The sequence below is a fragment of the Pelmatolapia mariae genome, linkage group LG23, assembly GCF_036321145.2.
Source record: "Pelmatolapia mariae isolate MD_Pm_ZW linkage group LG23, Pm_UMD_F_2, whole genome shotgun sequence".
NCBI lineage: Eukaryota > Metazoa > Chordata > Actinopteri > Cichliformes > Cichlidae > Pelmatolapia > Pelmatolapia mariae.
Window position 1 is genome coordinate 49,828,206 of NC_086246.1, and position 17,943 is coordinate 49,846,148.

Here is a 17,943-nt window from a genome sequence, read left to right on the forward strand (position 1 = left end):
ATTAAGTTATGAATTTCTATCTGATAGACTGATAGACTGGGAGTGCTTGGGCCCTGCCGTGGCCATGCTACCACGCTGGTTTAATTAGAATTAGCGGTGCTGCGAGTCGCCCTCGCTGCCTCATGGATCATGTTGTTTTAATATAAAGTAGAGGCGGAGGCAGAGAGGGATGGAGTGAAGGGGATGGTGGCATTGGCTGGGTGGGAGGGGAGAGTGATGAGGAGAGGGGAAAAGAGAGGCAGAGGGACAGGCAAAAAGCAAGTGAAAGAATGCGAGATGCAGTCATGGTGCTTAAAACTTTAGCTGCATTTTTCCTCCCATCACCTACCCTTAATGCTCACTTCCTGTTGTGCATTGAGGGCCTGTTGGGTTCACCTGCATGTCACCTGTCTGTCCTCTTTGTTAAACTAATCCTCCCTGTGTCACCTACGCTCTTAGTAATCCCAGTCTAAGGCCGACATTGTGAAAATCTACCCCGACCATTCCTGCTAGTCTGGACCTAAGCCGTACCTTCTTAACTCCTCCTCCACGACTGAGTATACCCTTTTTATAAATGTGTTTCCGTAGCAACCCAAAGGGTTGCTGGGAAGATTAAAGTGTTTGGGATTTCCACCTGAAAAGCAAAAGTTGTCTGTGTGTGTGTGGCCGATGAGGTTTAGCCGTGGGTTTGCGATTACAGCATCTGGACAGCGAATGACCACATGTGGGGCCGTGTGGGACATATTCCTAAACAACAAGGTGAACAAAAAGAAAAATTACAAAAGTCTTGATTGGGAACAATGTAACTGAATATCTGAAACTTGTTTGTCTTGCTTTGATTTATTTTTTCCAGATTAAAACTGAAGGAACCAAACTGAATCAATGAGGTAATATTATTGAGAGAACAGTGTTGTGGTAAAACACAGTGAATGGTTAGTGATGATTTCTGTTGAACTTTTTAAAATACAAACAAGTCGGGCTGACTGAAATGTTAAACCAGCCTGTGCTCCGAATGAGTTTCCCTCTGAAGATTTATTTTGACAAAGCTTGTGCGTTTAAACGTGTATTCATACGCAGCAGCTGTAAAAGAACTTTGCTGTCTTTTATTTAGCAAAGTGCGTTATGAATTTCGTCAAAAGAGACTATTTTAACACCTACAACTGGCAAGTATCAATTTTACAACCAAGATCACGTAGGACTATTTTTCCTCCCCCCCGGAGTAAGAAAGTCAAATCAGTTGGCATATAATCAAATCTGCAAATGAAATAAAATATTTTAGCAAGGGACAAGATTTTTGACTATGGAGACTTTCTGGTATTCACGTATAGACAGAGTTCTTTGACTAATCTCCTTTGAGCAGACTTTGGTTGACCAAAAGAGGGAACTGCAATCCCAGAACTCATGGCTACCGTTTGCTTTTTATTTATTTATTTTACATTTAGAGACCAATGCACCGGGCGGGACATCTCTGAACAACTAAGGGTTAAGTCAGCAGACTCGCCACTAGCTTTCCAGATTGGTAATATGTTCTTTAAGTAATTGGAATCAATCATTTTTTGGCAGTTTTTAATCAGAGCATAATTCAGGTATTTGTAATACTAATTATATTTAACCTCCTAGGACCTGGCGTCCACATATGTGGACATCACATTTTGGGTTGTCTAGACCAAAATACTAACTTTTGCTCTACAAGGGCCTGATATCCACTTACGAGGACATCATACTGCCACTGTTCTATCGAAATTTAAAGCGAATATCCTCATATGTGGATCTCATTTTTCCTCAGAAACAAAAATCAAACCCACGAAGAAGCAGATTTACTCTGCTTCTTTGTTTTTGCATTCATCAGGTCCCAATCAGCCCAAATGCAAAGAGAAATTAAAAACGCATTCCATGAAAGACTTCGGGTCTTAGGAGGTTAAATTTACAATGAATTTTCTCCTGCTTGGATCAATTTATCCCACTGTTGGGATGTAATGAAAGTCCTAAACTGCAATTTGCTTAAATACCACCTTAGTATTTATATTAAAGTCTTAATTTCTCCTATTAAAATGCATTTGTCTTGCCACCAGTTGGTCTTGCTTGCTCCACTTGCTCTGGGTGTATTAGTCGAGGGAGCAGCGATGCAGTGGAGGAGGAGCAGCGGGTTTTACTGCACCATAACCAGAGCCTGATCTACAGTTGGCAGGTGGCAGATCTGTGTATTCAAACACAGACAGCTACCTATTGTGGTCCTTCCCGGCCTTGATCCTGGATTAACTATCAAACGAGCCCTTAATGCAGGTTACCAGGGTTTGGGAACAATTCACTAAAACAATCAGTTGATTAATTTCAAACGATTTTCCCTCTTCTGCCAAGCAAATGATAATACTTTTGTTTTTAACTCCAAGCCCCCCTCCCCTTTTTTAATCAACAAATTAAGCATAAATCATGTTTGATCTTTATTTACTGGTTGCTCGGCAGTTGGTAGAGGTCGAGAGAGATTACTGGGCGCACTAATAGGCTACAAACAACCCAAACATGCCTCCGTTGCCCCTCGTGAACAACCTCTCACATTTCTTTTGTATTAAAAAACACCCAAAACAAAAACGAACCATTAAAACTACCCGTTACATTTTTCATATTACCTCAGTGCAACAAAAATAATTCCCTTACTTTCTCCACTCCTGAGTAAACCCCACGACCAACTAACAAAAGGGTGTTCCAGCATGTTCTAATGGGAGGCATATTATTCTGTAAGCTTTACAAAGTGAGATAATTTGGCATTGCAACAGAGTGGCATGATTTAGCCGACTATATTTTTCTCTGAGCCACCTCTTTGCCACCTCATAAATTTGCTTCCAGCAGCTCTGACACTGAGGTCCAGTTTCTTAATATTCAGCCTCCTGCACAGACTGTCGGACGTGCTGCAGTACCTGAGACGAGCAGGTGGAACATTCCCCGTGGCCTGAATACATGAATTCAGGCGAGTTTGCGATTGTGCCGAGATACAAAATCCTGCCTCTGAAATATGTGTTTGTTTCTATACCCATGTTTCCACAAAATAGATTTTAAAGACTGAATGTGATCAATTTGAGTCACTAATGCCATCTTCATTCTGTTTGAGGCAGGAGGAGGAAGGAAATAAGTAAACAAAACATGAAATAAATTCAGTGTGCCCAAATTTAGCCGATCCCTTAGTACGACCTGGGCAGAGATTGAGGTTTCCCCATTTTGACTGCTGAAGCGTCTTCTCACTTAGATGTATTATTTTAAAGATGGATACATGACTGTAAATGAGTTACATTTACAAAAAACAAAAAAGACAAGCTTCCATCTATACATCAATCCTCTCCTGCTGTCATTATCCTGATATGCAGTAAATCATCAGTGAAGTGTTTTGCAGTTATCCTGCTGTTAAGTCTTTTATGAGCCATTTGACACAAATCTACCACCTCCCTGCGAGCATTCGAAACAAAAGAGCCACGCATGACCACAAAAGAGAAAGTCATTTGTGAAATGTCCTGATTATGTGGGTTGTGCAACGTAAAACAATTTGCCTGATTACTTCCAATTGATTCGTCCTTACAGTTAAAACCTCAGCGCGGGCTGTTGCACTGCACTGTGTCATGCCGCCGTGCAGGGGAACAGGAGTAATTTCTCCGATGTGCAGCTGAGCCAGCTTACCAAAGCTAAAGCCTCCTGGATGCTACTAAACCTCAGGGAGCCTAAACACTAGGCTAGCTACCAGCTAACTCAGTCTGCTAAAACCCTGAGGGATTTGTCTGTGGCACAAAGTGAATTAAAGGTGACCTTCTGAAAAGGATGGAGAGAAAAAGAAAGAGGGGAGTGGGGATGCAGGAGATGTCACCATTTTCTTTTAGTTTACTTGTCCATGTACAAACGAGTAGCCATGTCCTCATGCCACATAATGTCAAATTCTCTACATTATGACCACATGTTGTGTACAAGTCAACATAGAAATGCATTAGATCTGAGGTCATTCTGCAGAGTTGTTTAATAAGCCTCCCACAGCGTGTTTGCTAACCAAGCTTTCTGATTACATGTCAGTAACTCAGCAGAGTTTCATTTCTTTAATGTTAAAAAGACTCCTGTGATGATGATGATGGCATGAAGACTGCAGTCTAATATTAAATGATCACAAAGATTCAGAAGAACTTTAGTGTGAAGTAGAGTTCTCACATCACATAGTAACTGTGATGATGTTTAGGCAGCATTTGACTTGAAGGAGATTTTTACTATCAAAACACTTTCTTTAGAATATATAAAACAAGGAAAAGTGTTGCTCACCTGAATGTTGATGTCTGCTTTGTGCTGTAGTAAAAAAGACACCATCTCCTTGTGGCCTCTGTCACAGGCCCAGTGCAGGAGAGCCCGGCCCTGCAAAAATAAGAAATAATTGGTGTACTATAACATCACAAAGACATGCAGGGATGACCAAACTTCCAAAGGCAAGATGTGTTTAAACTAGCGTGACGCTCTCAGTGTCACGTCTGGTCAGACCAAATCAAGCAGGCTTGATACAAAGACACCTCGTCACCTCTCTTCCTTGTCTACCTCAAAGAAAAAAAATAAGCCAATCAAGCTTTAAAACACGATTTGAATGCCCATTCAGAAATCAGAGCCTTTGGACCGGTCCATAATGAGCCGAGTATAGAGTGATGAGACATGTGGACTTTGTGCATACAAGTGTTTGTATGAGGCCAAACTTGTACGCGGTTGAAGCAAAGTCCAAAGACTTCAAGGCAAATTGCAGAATGCTGCAAAGGTTGATTGATGCGATGCTGTGCACAAAACATGAGTAGCCTCCCTTCTCTCTCTCCCTCCCTTTCTCACACTCATGCACCATCCTCTCCTTAGGTCCAAGATCCTGCTCTAATAAAACCACACAACCTCATTTTTCAGTGAGGCCAATTAGGTAAAGCTAACTCTCCAAGTCCAATTCTGTTGCTTAAATTATATTGATCACCATGGCTGCATGTTAAAATGGATACTTAGAAGCTGGGCTGGAATACCAATAAGTTGGCCTCTCTCTCCCTCTCTCAGGTGTGCTTCTGCTGACTGTTGCCCACATTTTCACTGAAGACCAAAGTGTGCAGGTTCCAGTGGGACATTACACAAACTCTGCAACTCCAGAGTTCAGATGCAGTTTATCACTTTTTCTAATCAAGAACCATGCTGTGAAGACTGAAGGACTTTAACAGCACACAATATTTGTTCCAAACTGGATGTGAAATAGCCATAAGAGTATTTTTGCAGATCATCATGGCAGCACTGGATATTTAAGTTCTGTCATAATCACAATATGAATATTTGAGTTAAAATGTGGCCAAAAATGTTTGAAGTCAAAATAACCATAAAGAAAAAAGAAAAAAAAAAATTGTGAAATTTAAAATTTCATTACTTTTTCCCCCAGAAACCTCGAAGCGATACCTTTGATCATGGCTAATATATTACTATTGAACAAGGTAACCCGCATTTGTGCTGGCGCTCTGCTCTGATAGGTCAAAGTGAAAACTTTTTTGTTCTAATCAAAATGGGTTAAATTCCTGACCGGTGTGGAGACTAAGTGCAGCTCTGCAAAAAGTTAAAGACATTAGCAAAGGAAGAAGAGAGACAAAAAAAACCCCATGCATATATTTGCTTAAGTCCTCCATCTCATCCTCTTTTATACACTTAGTCCCAATAAACACCTATTGCATATTTGAGTACACAAACCACAGTATCCAAAACATTTACCCCACCGCCCCAGCAGCTAACGCAGAGCTACACAAGATATTGAGATTCAGCTGCAGAGATTGTGAAGGAGCCTTTAGTGTTTCCTAGAAGACAAATATGCTGTACGCTGGTTATTTGTTGAGAACAGAGTGGAGCTTTTGTCCCCTCAAACATGCTCTGAAGCATGCTCACACTACAAGTATCTCCAAATGTAACACTACCTCTTAATGTGGTGAAAATCCAACTATAAATTACATTCTCAGCTCACCGTTGCCACATAAAAAGTTCTCCAATTCCTGACACGCTGACTCAGAGTGACTCAACTGTAATTTAGATAAATACTGTTGGATGAAAAAAAATCTTCCCATTTTTAAAGACAAACCTGATTTATATAAACACGACTATAATATGTTCACAGATGCAGCTTTTAAATATGGAGCTTTTTTTATTATATTCAAAGCCGTTCTTAATGTAGTCTGCTCCACATCTACAGATATTCTGGATCAGAACTGAAGCAAAAACACCACATGTGATCTGTTTGGATGAATAAATGGCGATTACCCAAACTGCAAATAGTTGTCAGTTGGTTTGGTTCAACTATGATCTGAACGTGTTACATAACTAAAAATTAGGGGGGCATTTTTCTATCTAGTAATAAATTTTCACTGAATTTTATCAGAAAGGGAGAACATTCACATCCCAACAGCTGTCAGGAAAAAAAATCTTCTGACAGGATGAGCTCGCCTCACACGTTCTGATGCATTTTTAAATTTCTCTACCTTAGAGTCTGAGCTCTAAGATAGAGCTTTTGTTTGTTGGTTACTACTAGAAATGTGTAACACAGGTGGGTATTTGATCACTGTCCCAAACAGTGAGTGCTGGGAAGACAGCCTTTCTGTCTCTGAGCCACAGATGCAAATGATCGCTTCTCGCCAATAGAAAACTTCACTACTGCCCTCTCCTGTCCAGCAAGCTGAATTACAGCTAAGAGGCCAACAATGGCTGGGGACACAAAGCATTCTCACTGAGGTCCTTCAGCCATCTGGCCTTTGACTGTGAACTCACCAGCCGACTGCCTGTTTATCTGAATAGCGGCTGTGATGAAAGACGCTGGGAGTGAGCCATTTGGCCTGGATGCTAACCAATCAAGGACAGATGAATGGAGTTCAGGGTCAATCCAGAAAACACCTCCTGATGCTAATAGCCGCTCATACAATTTACGCATTTCAGTCAGAGCAGCGATTCCCGCGTGTGGCCACAGATCACTGAAACCATTATGTAACGACGGCTGCGTGAGCTGTATGAGCTGTTCCCCCAGTGACCTGTATTTTTCATGATACGGGTCTGATCGTTTTTACCTTCCCCTCCCACACAAGGGGTCAGAGCCATGCAGCTGTTACAGATTCAGCACAGACACGTTAGCCATACAATGAAGTTCTTCCTGACTCTGGGCTCTGATTTTAATTTGCTACTATAGGTCTGTCCTCCTGCATTATGTATGAAAACTACAGTACTGCCAAGTAACACTTTGTCAAGTCAATCATGCAACCAGTAGAGTGTGACTGAGCTTTGCAGATACCTCTTCATCCCTTATATTGACGTCCACGTTCTGGGAGGTGATGGCGTTGGTGATGTATTCGATGTTATTGTCTCTGCAGTAGTCAAAGATGTTCTTATCCTCTTCCCTGAGAACATGGGGGGGAAATGAACAACTATCAGTTACCATAATATTTATAATTATTAATATGGTTTTACTTTAACTGAGATTTCATTAGGTTAGGGTTGGTGTGCACAAAGCAGGTTTCTGGAAACAAATGTTGCCCTTTCCTTTAGCACCACAAACCAAAATCCATTCAATTTTTTGGTCATGATTTTGGGAAGATGGAACTGAAACTACGTCCATGGGCAAAAATCTTTTCATTAGCAGTTTGTGTAGCTCATCGTGCGGTCCTTCAAAATGGAAAGTACAGGTACACCACACAAGCAACATGTTGTCACATTAGTGGTAATGGTAGCAGCTAGCATAGTGAAGCAACCACAGAAATCACAGATAACATCTCTCATAGAAAAGCAGCAGCCACGCGTCCCAGATCCCTCGGGAGCACTGGCATATGACACATGCACACAGAGAGCCATCCCACCTCTAATTATCTCTCTGTGTCTCTAATCACCTCTTGGCATTGGGGACAGGAGTGCATGCTGGGAGAGAAGAGGGTGCAGTGGTGGAGGAGAGATGTTGGGTGAGGGGGAGAGAAGGGGCAAAATCTCATTTAGAGCTTTACGCCTTCCTTTTCCTCTGCCCATACCGGCCATTCAGATTAATTCAATTTAGTGCTCTATTGTTCAACAGGAAACCCTGCATACCTGCCGCTTTACCGCTCCCACACAGTCAGTCATCCCCAAGGCAAATCCCCCAGTTCCTGTCTCCGACGCCAGCTCGCTCTGCTGCACTGGGCCTCAAAAGTCCCAGAGTGCGCACACACACACACACACCCCATTTTGGGGCATTCCCCCCCCCTGAAGAATAAGGGTGGCTTTTACCTCAGAATGTGGCTGCAGTGCTTTCACGATTAAATGGACGGGTACATATAGTGCTTTTTGTAAAAATAAATAAAAATCATATTGATCACTCAAAGCACTCATACAAATACAGCTTGAGGATTTTGCATTTGGCCAAAAAACACAGACATGTGGACCAAGGGAACGAGTCAGACCACTTTCCAAATCAGTTGAACACCTGCTGTACCTCCTGAGCTACAGCTCCTCTGAGTTAGACCCAGTCAGGTATCATCTTATACAACCAAAGCAGTCTTCTGTTAAAAATGTGATGCAGATTTGGTTGAATTCAAGCACAAAAGCAACTTGAGTGTCAGAAACGATTTTTACGTTCAAAGTTGTCCTCTTTCACATTTGGCACAGAGGAGATGACGAGCTCAGCGTTTTAAAGAATGAGGCAGCTGCCTGGACCGACCACACAGGAAACAGGACAACCCTAGCAAACAAACGCGGCAGAATATAAGCTCCTCTCTTTGAGTATCCTCACTATCGGACAGGTTTCACACGTTTTACCATGAAATCGGGCAGCTAAAGACCGTTTACCATCCAATCAGACTGATTCTGACATTTGTGCTCTCTCCTGTGTGGTGTCCTAAAATTTCAGACTGCAGTTCATGTATGAAAACAGCCACAGTATCACAATCTTGATACCAGAGATCCAGTACACACTAAAGATCCTGCACAGCAAACATCAGGGAGATAAATCTGACTTGCCATCAACACAATCTATGCTTCGAGTTCGTTCCCAATCCGACACAGCAAAATACAAAGGAAGTTGTATCTGCAGTTTGCTCTTTAATGCTCCTCTGCACTTCCTTTTCTTCCTCCCTTTCTCATCCCCTTGCCTCCCATCACCTCCCTCTTCTCATCAGCCTTTGGTGAATTATGAATAACTCATTACACTTTTATCACAGACAGGTTATGTATGAGCACATTCATTTGCATAGTCCTGATTACCACTGCTATGTTTATTCATGAGGCACCAAGCTGGGCTCCACCTACTTCCTTGTCTGATGGGCACGCTGACCCCAAATGTCCCTGATGTGTGGCCGCCATCCGTCTCCCCCGGCAACTAATCAATAGGGCGACTCATCAGTCTTTCGTCGATGGTCGACGGGGCTTGCTTGACATATATAAAGCACAAGCGAACCCTGCATGTGTGCATGCAGACCGCTAAAGGGTTAGATTGAGGTTATTAAAAATGTAAATAAAAAAAGCTCACGAAGGAAGGAAAGCACAAAATTTTTCGTTTTGATCCTTTCCATTAACACTGAACACACACACACACACACACACACACACACACACACACACACACACACACACACAGGCGATAAACAAACTAATGATTAATGTGGGTCCTATAAACGACATGACATCAACAGCGCCGCAAAGCATGCTGGGAAGGTCACAGGCTACTCTGTCATCACTGGGGTACCAATGGTTTTGTGTTTGTGTGTGAGAGCGTTACGTGCTCACATGTGTGTGTCCAGTCTGGTGTACTGGCAGATATGTCCTTCATCCATCAGGCTAAACTGGTCACAGTGGTGGAGAACACTCATCTACCTGGCCTGAGCTTCACTGATCAACACCATGGCCACACCATTCATCAAACAAACACACACATACACCTACACAATCTGTCATCACATTCCCTGTAGGGCCCTGGTCGATCCTCTCAACGAGGCAGAGTTCCACGGAAGTATGAGAAACTCGAATAACTCAGCTTCGGCTTCCAGCAGAGTGTTCGGACAACAAAGCCTCCATTGTTTATCCCAATCCTTTTTCAGGGTGGGGGAGAGAATTACAAGTGTAGCATTCAAAGGCTCCTCAATCACACAGTGATCAGCTCAGTAGTCCAGGGATATCGCTAATCAATCCTGCTTTTGTCGATGCACGCTCCACACACGTATACAAACACACACACACGCTCCGAAGTCGAGATGAGCAGCGAGCAATGCAATTAACTGTCTGGTTAACAGGTGCTTAGCTGTTTAATATGGAGAGGATCCACGTGCGTTTCTGTGTGAGCACAAGGAAATTGAAATGCAGCAGAGCAGTGAGTGTGACAGTTCTGGCAGGTTGTGCAAGGACCTGGATGAAAACCTGTAGCGACGTATAGTGAAGACTGTATGTTTATGCGTGCACAAGTGTGCAGATTTTTGCCTTCCTGGTTCCCATGGGGGGCATCGTTGCTATTGGATATCACCAAGAGGAGCGCTGTTCTGGGAAACCTGCTTCACCCTCCTCGCTCTGCTGTACCCGGGTCGTCTCCATCACCCCCACCCCGACCCAAAAAATGAAAAAAATAAATCCATAATTAAAAAAGGGAGCCCGCCTCTACCCAAGACTGTGCATACTAATCACATACAGCCATTTATGATGAAAACCTGCAGGAATCACACATCTCATTTTCATCTCCAATAGAGCTCTTTTTCATTGAAATGAGGATGGGGTTTTTAAGCTTGAGCAGGTCTGCCAGGCAAGAGTAAATGGAGAATGTGTTTCATTAACATAAATCATAACTGGATGACGTCTCTGGGCCTGAACTGCAGTTATGGTCTGTTGAATATAATCAAATACTGCATCAACAATGCCAGACTTAGACCGACTTGACCTGAGCATTAAATAAGCGGCGATTCACAATTGGAGGAAAAAGATGAGTCTGTTCAAGCTTCTGAAACAGTCTGTGTTAAGATGTCAGTAGATTTCATTTCTGATATATCCAGATACCTGATCATCTCTTCTTGGTATAGGGAACTGACTGCTGCTCCGAAGCCTGTTCTCCTGTCCGCTCCTCGTCTTTCCTGTAACAACACCACAACAATGAGAAATGATGTCATCAACGGTGACACACACATGTTGGCTGCGGCTGAAGCCACACAACAATAAATGCAGTAAACCCAAAGCATGCATATTTGAGTACTCTTGCTTTTGGTGCGCATACACAAACACATATTTAACCACCTACATCACACTCATTTATTTGGTATTGTTGAAGTACATTTAGTTATCATTGGTGTGTTTACATATTTACAACAACTCTTAATTTACTTCTTTTTTTTTGCTTGTTTTACCAGTGATGGTGGTCTGTTCAGCGGCAGAGATCTGCTGGTACCAAACAGCTGCCATGAAAGGTAGCCAATTAAATACAGGTGTTTTGGAACATGTTGATTGGGACATACCAAGTGATGCCACATCAGGGGGGGATGTGGTTTCTGTTAATTTAAACTATTAAACTAACTATTTGTTGTGCTTTTTGATATTAGATAGTGTGTCAGAGTTTGTCCTCCCCACGTGTCTAAATTGTGCATTATTAAAGATTATTAAAGCCCAACGCTTAACCAGCTCAGTTCCTCACATATGGTAGCAGTGGTGGGATCAGTCACCTCAGGACACAGGCCTTTTTCAACAAACCAGGTTTTTCTTTCTAATTTTCACTCCCTTCCTGTACTTCTTTTGAGACATGCACTGTGGAGATAAGAGACTAGAATAGGTGAGGATCACGCAGCTAGTGAAAAGCATGTGGAGACCTGAGCTTCTAATATGGCTGATGATGAGGGAGAAGATATCAAAGAGATAAAACTGAAAGAACTGGCTGGGAGCTTGCAAACCTTCATGGGACACCATGTAGCAGTAACACTGAAATGCAGACTTGCACGTCTCCTCTCACTGAGCACATGTCGACCGATCCAGACCCACTGGAAGCTCCTGATGATGGAGATCACGTCACAGGTCCAGCTACATCCCCACCAGAAGTTAACTTCAGAGTCAGGTCAGTAACTCTCCTGAGCCAATATTACAAACATAAACTGAAGATGATATTGAGCATTTCCTTGTTACCTTTGGGAGAATTGCAGCTGCCTGGACATGATCACATTCAGGCTGGTTCTTCTGCATCATTCCTCTACCTATTATGTGCCTCTGTTCATGTGAATGTTTATTAACTTTCAGTTTCAGTTTCCTTCATATTTATCCTGATTAGAGTCCCAGGGAGCATCCTGGGAGGGTAAAGGAGTTGTGTGGGGAAATGGATTCAGCCTAAAAGTGAAACAGTGCAGGAAACTGGTGAAGTAATTAAGGAACAATAGTTAGGAATGTTCTAATCCTAAAACAGCCGCTGAAGCTGCCATGCTTGCTGACATTTTTGTGGAAACCCAAAGGAAGGGACAGCCACTGAGTAAGACTGGATGCGTCGGAGACTTGGGGCAACTTGGGGTTCAGTATCTTTCCCAAGGATACTTTGGCATGCACACTGGAGCATCCAGGAATCTCACCATCAACCTTCCAATTGATAGATGAGCTCCTCTGCCTCCTGAGCTACAGACACCCTGAGAGGAATACCAATAAGTTACTATTGTTGCCATAAGGTCACACTAAGTCCAACAAAACTGACCCAAATGTGTTTTTAAAACAACAGAAATGTTGTTTGGGGGGCAATAAACCTCCCAAAAATAAAACGCTATCCAAGTCATCAAACACCCACAATACAAACTGTTAAAACGTAAGATTCAGAGGAATGATGGGTGAATGTACAAACCTGTTGTGCAGTCAGAGCTTTTCTCAAGCACCCAGCCTTCTTTAGCTCAGTTTACCAGCCTTGGTTTCCTTCTCCAGTGACAGAGGTATGGACCCCATACAAACGTTTTGGGCCCATCGATTCTCTATAAGCAGGCTCCTACCTCTAATCTTTGAGAATCTAAAGCTGGCAAACAGTTCAGATGGTGTAAATCTGAAACGACTCTTCGGGGGCTTCAGACATGACCTCACTGGTAATAAATGGCCAACAAAATGTGCAACAGTTTTAAATGCATCATGTCTTAATTTTGTGACTATTGTTAATCATCTGTGTTTTCATGTGATCCCACATTACATTCAGCTCAGCCAAGACTTTATTACCCAGACTATTCTTTGTGGGCCAACCTTGACTCACAAAAGAGCCCACACAAATCTGATTTCAGAAAATAGGCAGAGTGGGGAGAACATGACAAGCGAAGCAAAACAGTGCGTGCACTTTTGGGACAACCTAATTCACTTCAGAAACTCGGAATATTCGCTGATGCACTGGCCCTGCTCCTCTGCAGTATAATGCAATATAAAGGCAGTGTCTGCTCAACAATTGAGACAGGAACAGAGGTCAAACTGTGGCTATTATTCTCTCCCCTGCTTCTCTGTCTATGCACTCCTACTTACACCATTTAACTGTGCTTCCAAAAGAATAGCTGCTGCCATGCTATGGCGCTTTGTTAACACTAATAGAATCAGGTTCTTTACAGGCAGGGTAGCGGTGCTTTTGCTGGGCCCAGCCCTGGTATTGTGTGGCTTAGGGCAGAGTCAGCGAGTATTGCCCCACAGCTTGGTGGAAGAGAAACGTGTCAGGATGGGATATGTGGTTGACAGTGATGCTATTTGGGAGACACAAATGAATGGATGGGGGGTGGGGGAGCAGCAAAGTGACTGGAAGACTGGGAGGGGGTTAATGGGGAAAAAGAGCAAGTAGCACAGACTGCCTTTAAAAATGAATGTTTCAGTGTTCCTTTGCTTTGCAGCCAAGTTATAGCTGTGCATATGTGACTGTGTGCCCATCCCTCTGTTTAAAGCGTGCACTCTCTCTCATGTTCACATGTGCTCTGTGTATCACGAACACAGCAAACCATTCATCTCAAAGAAAGACAATAAAAATGACACCCCAGTTCCACGAGAGTCGTGATGCGGTGTTAAACGTAAATGAGAACAGAATCAATGATCTGCAAGTCTCAAACATATACTTTAGTCACAATCCAATATAGAAAACATTGAAATATTTAAACTGAGACATTCTTCTATTTTGTGTAAAATATGAGCTCATTTTGAATCTGATGGCAGTAACATGTCTCAGAGTTTGAGGAGTGCAACATAAGACTGGAAAAGTGAGTAGTATTTAAAAGAAACAGCTGGAGGAACATTTTATTGCATGGCTGTGATCTTCAGGTGCATGATTCTGTCATTAAAGTCACTGCATGGGCTCAGGAACAGTTACAGAAATAAAATGTTCACCATGTCATCCACAAACGCAGGTCAGAGCTCTATCATACGAAGAACATGTGAACATGATCCAGAAACGTTGCCAAAGGTCATTTAAAATTGTCTGAAACAAAGTGTAAAACTGTTTTGTGGTGAGATTGATCAAAACTTGCAATTATTTATGGAAAACATGAACACGCTGTCCTCTGGACTAAAGAGGAGCAGGACCAAAATCCTGCATTTGTGATTGTAACGGGTGCATTTGTGCCTCTGGAACATGATCGTTTCAGGATTTCAGTACTGATGGGTGCTTTGAAAGGTGTGCATGTAGGTTTTATAGAAACACATGCTCCCATCCAGATGAGCTTCTTTCAGGGACGGCCGTGCATATTTCTGGAAGACGATGCTGATCTAAGAAGAGTCCAGGTGCTGAAGAGGCCTGCCTATAGTCAAGATGTTTCCCAAACTGAAAACATTTGGAGCTTCATGTGATGAAGAATATGACAAAGACCCAGGACCGCTGAGCAGCTAGAATCTTATATCAGACACAAGTGAGACCCTTTGCTGAGTGTCTTCCCCTGCTCGCTCTCCCCCTTTTTCTAGTCTACTCTTCACTGCTGAACTGTTTAAAAAAAAGCCAAAAAACAAACAAACAGAATGAAAGAATGGGACAACATCCTCTCCCTAAAGTCCAGCAGCCGGTCTCCTCAGTTTGCAGATGTTTACACACTGTTGTTAAAAGAAGATATCTAATATATCTGTAGATATCAATATCTAACAGTGACTTTAATAGATTATCAGAGAGTGTAAACACTTCCCTTTGTGACTAAACTGTGACACTGGTGCTCACTCACTGCTGCTACAAACTTTATCATTCCAAGTTTTAGATTATATATAAAACAAAGTATAAAAATAAGTGCTTTATCAGTATGACGAGCATACTCCATTACTGCAAACCATCCAAGGTTGGTGTTGAAACCTAATGTTGTCCCAAAGAGCAACCCCTTAATGGCACAGCTAAGAAAAGAGTCTGTCGAGATGTAAACAGTCACTATACAAATTAGCACATCCCAACAGCCTTAATATGAACATTTCTTAAATAATTACTATTCCAAAAAATCAGCCACTGAGGAAAACTGCGCAAAGTTTTCATTTTCCTTTCTAAATGTGCAGAAAATGAGCAGCAACACGGTTTCAACAAAATGACAATGTGACAGTGACACCTCCTGGTAAACACCAGGTACTTCACACCAATGACACGGATGGTTCTGTTGTATATCTGTCTTCCTTTTTATCCTAATTTCAGACATCTTACCTTTAAAGGTCTGTTTTAGTTCATGTACATTTCCAGAATTTGTTATCAGGTGTATAAGGTCAGAAATTGACAAGAACCAGGAAGAAACAGAATGACGTTGTCGTTCCTTATGTGGTAAGTAACTCAGAATTTTCTCTATGCATAAACATCACAGTGCACTTCTGATCCAGCAACACCCTCAGACAAAAACTGGTCCACCCCCGAACACAAGCTAAACAGCGTAGTGTACCATGTGAGGACTGCTCGGACCTTTACATAAGAGAAACAACACTCCACAGACGCATGGCACAACAAGAAAGTCACCTCATAAGGACAAGACTCAGCTGTACACCTTCTCTTAAAGGGGAAGGGACACTCTTCAATGATGCCAATGTTCAGATTTTTCACAGATTATTTGAGAAAGGAGTACAGGAGCCCATCTATGTCCACTGTGACTGACCCCTGGTGACAATGACCCACACCTTTTTTTTCACACCTGGGCTCACGGGATCACTATCACCTCCAAGAGGGCAGCCTCTTCTAGAGGTCAGATACCTGAAACTCTCAAATCTCTTGTTTTAGAACAGAAGAAGCCTCTTGGATGGGAGGGGAAACATCTTCAAGAAGCAAAGAGTTCAGTTACCTTCTTTTCAAACACTTCAGACTACCATGACCTGGATGACTGAGAAATTACAGACATTAGTCTATAACCAGAAAATGTTTAAAGTGACGAGAACCAGAAACTCTTTCTACATATATTCAAAAACAAGACCATAAAAGTCATAAGGAGCATGATGAATGGCAATACTAACACTGACATTCAACAATTACCATTCTCTACAAAAGGACCATCTTCCATAAAATCAAATTATTACTACGAAGAAAACTGTTGCAGTAAAGGCTGAGCTGAAAGCAAATGAACTGTTATAAATGTATAATTAATGTTTTATAATCTATGTTATCATAAGATCCATTGTAATAAAAATGTTAATTTGATCTCTTTACTGGTGTGACCCTCCACAACAGTCCCAGTTTCTCGTATGGCCCCTTAAGAACATTAACCCATCTCTGCGTCAGTTTAGAATCAAAATGTGGATTAAAAATAAATTCTCAGGAATTACCTTCGTGCTGCCTTCAGGGTCTAAGATGTTGACACAGGAAATATACTCTTGCATTGCTTGTTCCTGATCCATGTCTCCAAGCTGCTTCCAGGCTTGCCTGTTATGATATCACAATTACCAAAGTAATCACTGTTAAAGATTTTCACACCCCGTGAACTAAAACATGAAAATAGAAATATTAGAGTCACTGACTTTGGGGGAATCATTTTAATACTTTGCAAGAGGACGGGCTGTTTGTGAATAGTGGTTTATTTTAAGTAGCAGAAACATTTTTCTTCATCAAGCATCTGAACATGGATCCCTGAGCCTGGTTCTACCAGAGGTTTCTTCCTGTTTAAAAGGGAGTTTTTCCTTTCCAGTGTTGCCAAGTGCTTGTTCGTAGGGGGTCGTCTGATTGTTGGAGTTTTCTTTTTATTATTGAAGGTTCTTTAGCTTACAATGAGGCGACTGGTGCCATTTAAGTAAAAGTGAATTGAATTGACTTACTTGACCTGTAAGGCTTTAAAATATGTGCAAAGTGAAATCTGGGCTACTTACCATTTTCTTTGTCCTTCAAAGTCAAAGAAACCAGGTTTTGGTGTATTGCACTTCCCCACTTTGACCTATAGATACAAAATCACATTACATATCTGATTTAATGTCACCTGCAGCTGTGAGCCTGACTCGATTAAATACCAGAGGAGTCACATAAATGCTGAGATTCATGGCGTGTGGGGGGTGTCCCGTCTAAAGCAGCGTGGTGCAACTACTTGAAGGCTCGAGTGTGGCCGACACACGCACAGTGACATTTAATCGTACAATCACCTGTTTGTAGCGAGCGTACAGGTACAGCAGCTGGTCCCTGCTGGCCGTCTGTATCAAGTCTTTTACGCGGTCGGCGGCAGACTCGAACTCGCGCTCCAGCTCTTCTCCCTCCAGCCGGTCCCCCACCTCCATGGCGCTGCAGTCAAATTTACTCAAACCCAAGTCTGAATCCGAGTCCGAGCCTGCTCCACCGAGAGGCTCTCCTGTGTCGGGCCGGGCTGGATCCGTACCTGAGCCCGTCGCGGTGTCCGGAGAGGACGACGGCGAACCAGAAGCCATTGTTATTATTGTTTATAGCGTCTCAAACGACGAGAGCCGCGGATCTCCGTGAGAAACGCGGAGAAGCGTACGGAGAGCAGCTGCCTGTTATTTATATTATGTCTGCAAAGTGTTTCAGCAAAGACTTGGATTTTAATCCGTTATCGTAGCAAATCCGCGACAGTCGGATCTATTTCTGCCGTTGGTCCG

General features: G+C 42.5%; 1 protein-coding gene across 1 annotated transcript in view; it reads right to left on the bottom strand.

The window, feature by feature from the left end:
* The window catches only part of acbd6 (acyl-CoA binding domain containing 6), a 30,127-nt gene extending 12,184 nt beyond the window's left edge, over positions 1–17,943 (bottom strand). Inside the window, exons 1-6 of the mRNA XM_063466592.1 lie at positions 17,476–17,943; positions 17,209–17,273; positions 16,672–16,768; positions 10,987–11,060; positions 7,277–7,382; positions 4,270–4,359 (exon numbers count right to left, since the gene is read on the bottom strand). Coding sequence (XP_063322662.1) covers positions 4,270–4,359; positions 7,277–7,382; positions 10,987–11,060; positions 16,672–16,768; positions 17,209–17,273; positions 17,476–17,754 — 711 coding nt within the window. The 5' untranslated portion in view covers positions 17,755–17,943. The remainder of the gene's footprint in view (positions 1–4,269; positions 4,360–7,276; positions 7,383–10,986; positions 11,061–16,671; positions 16,769–17,208; positions 17,274–17,475) is intronic.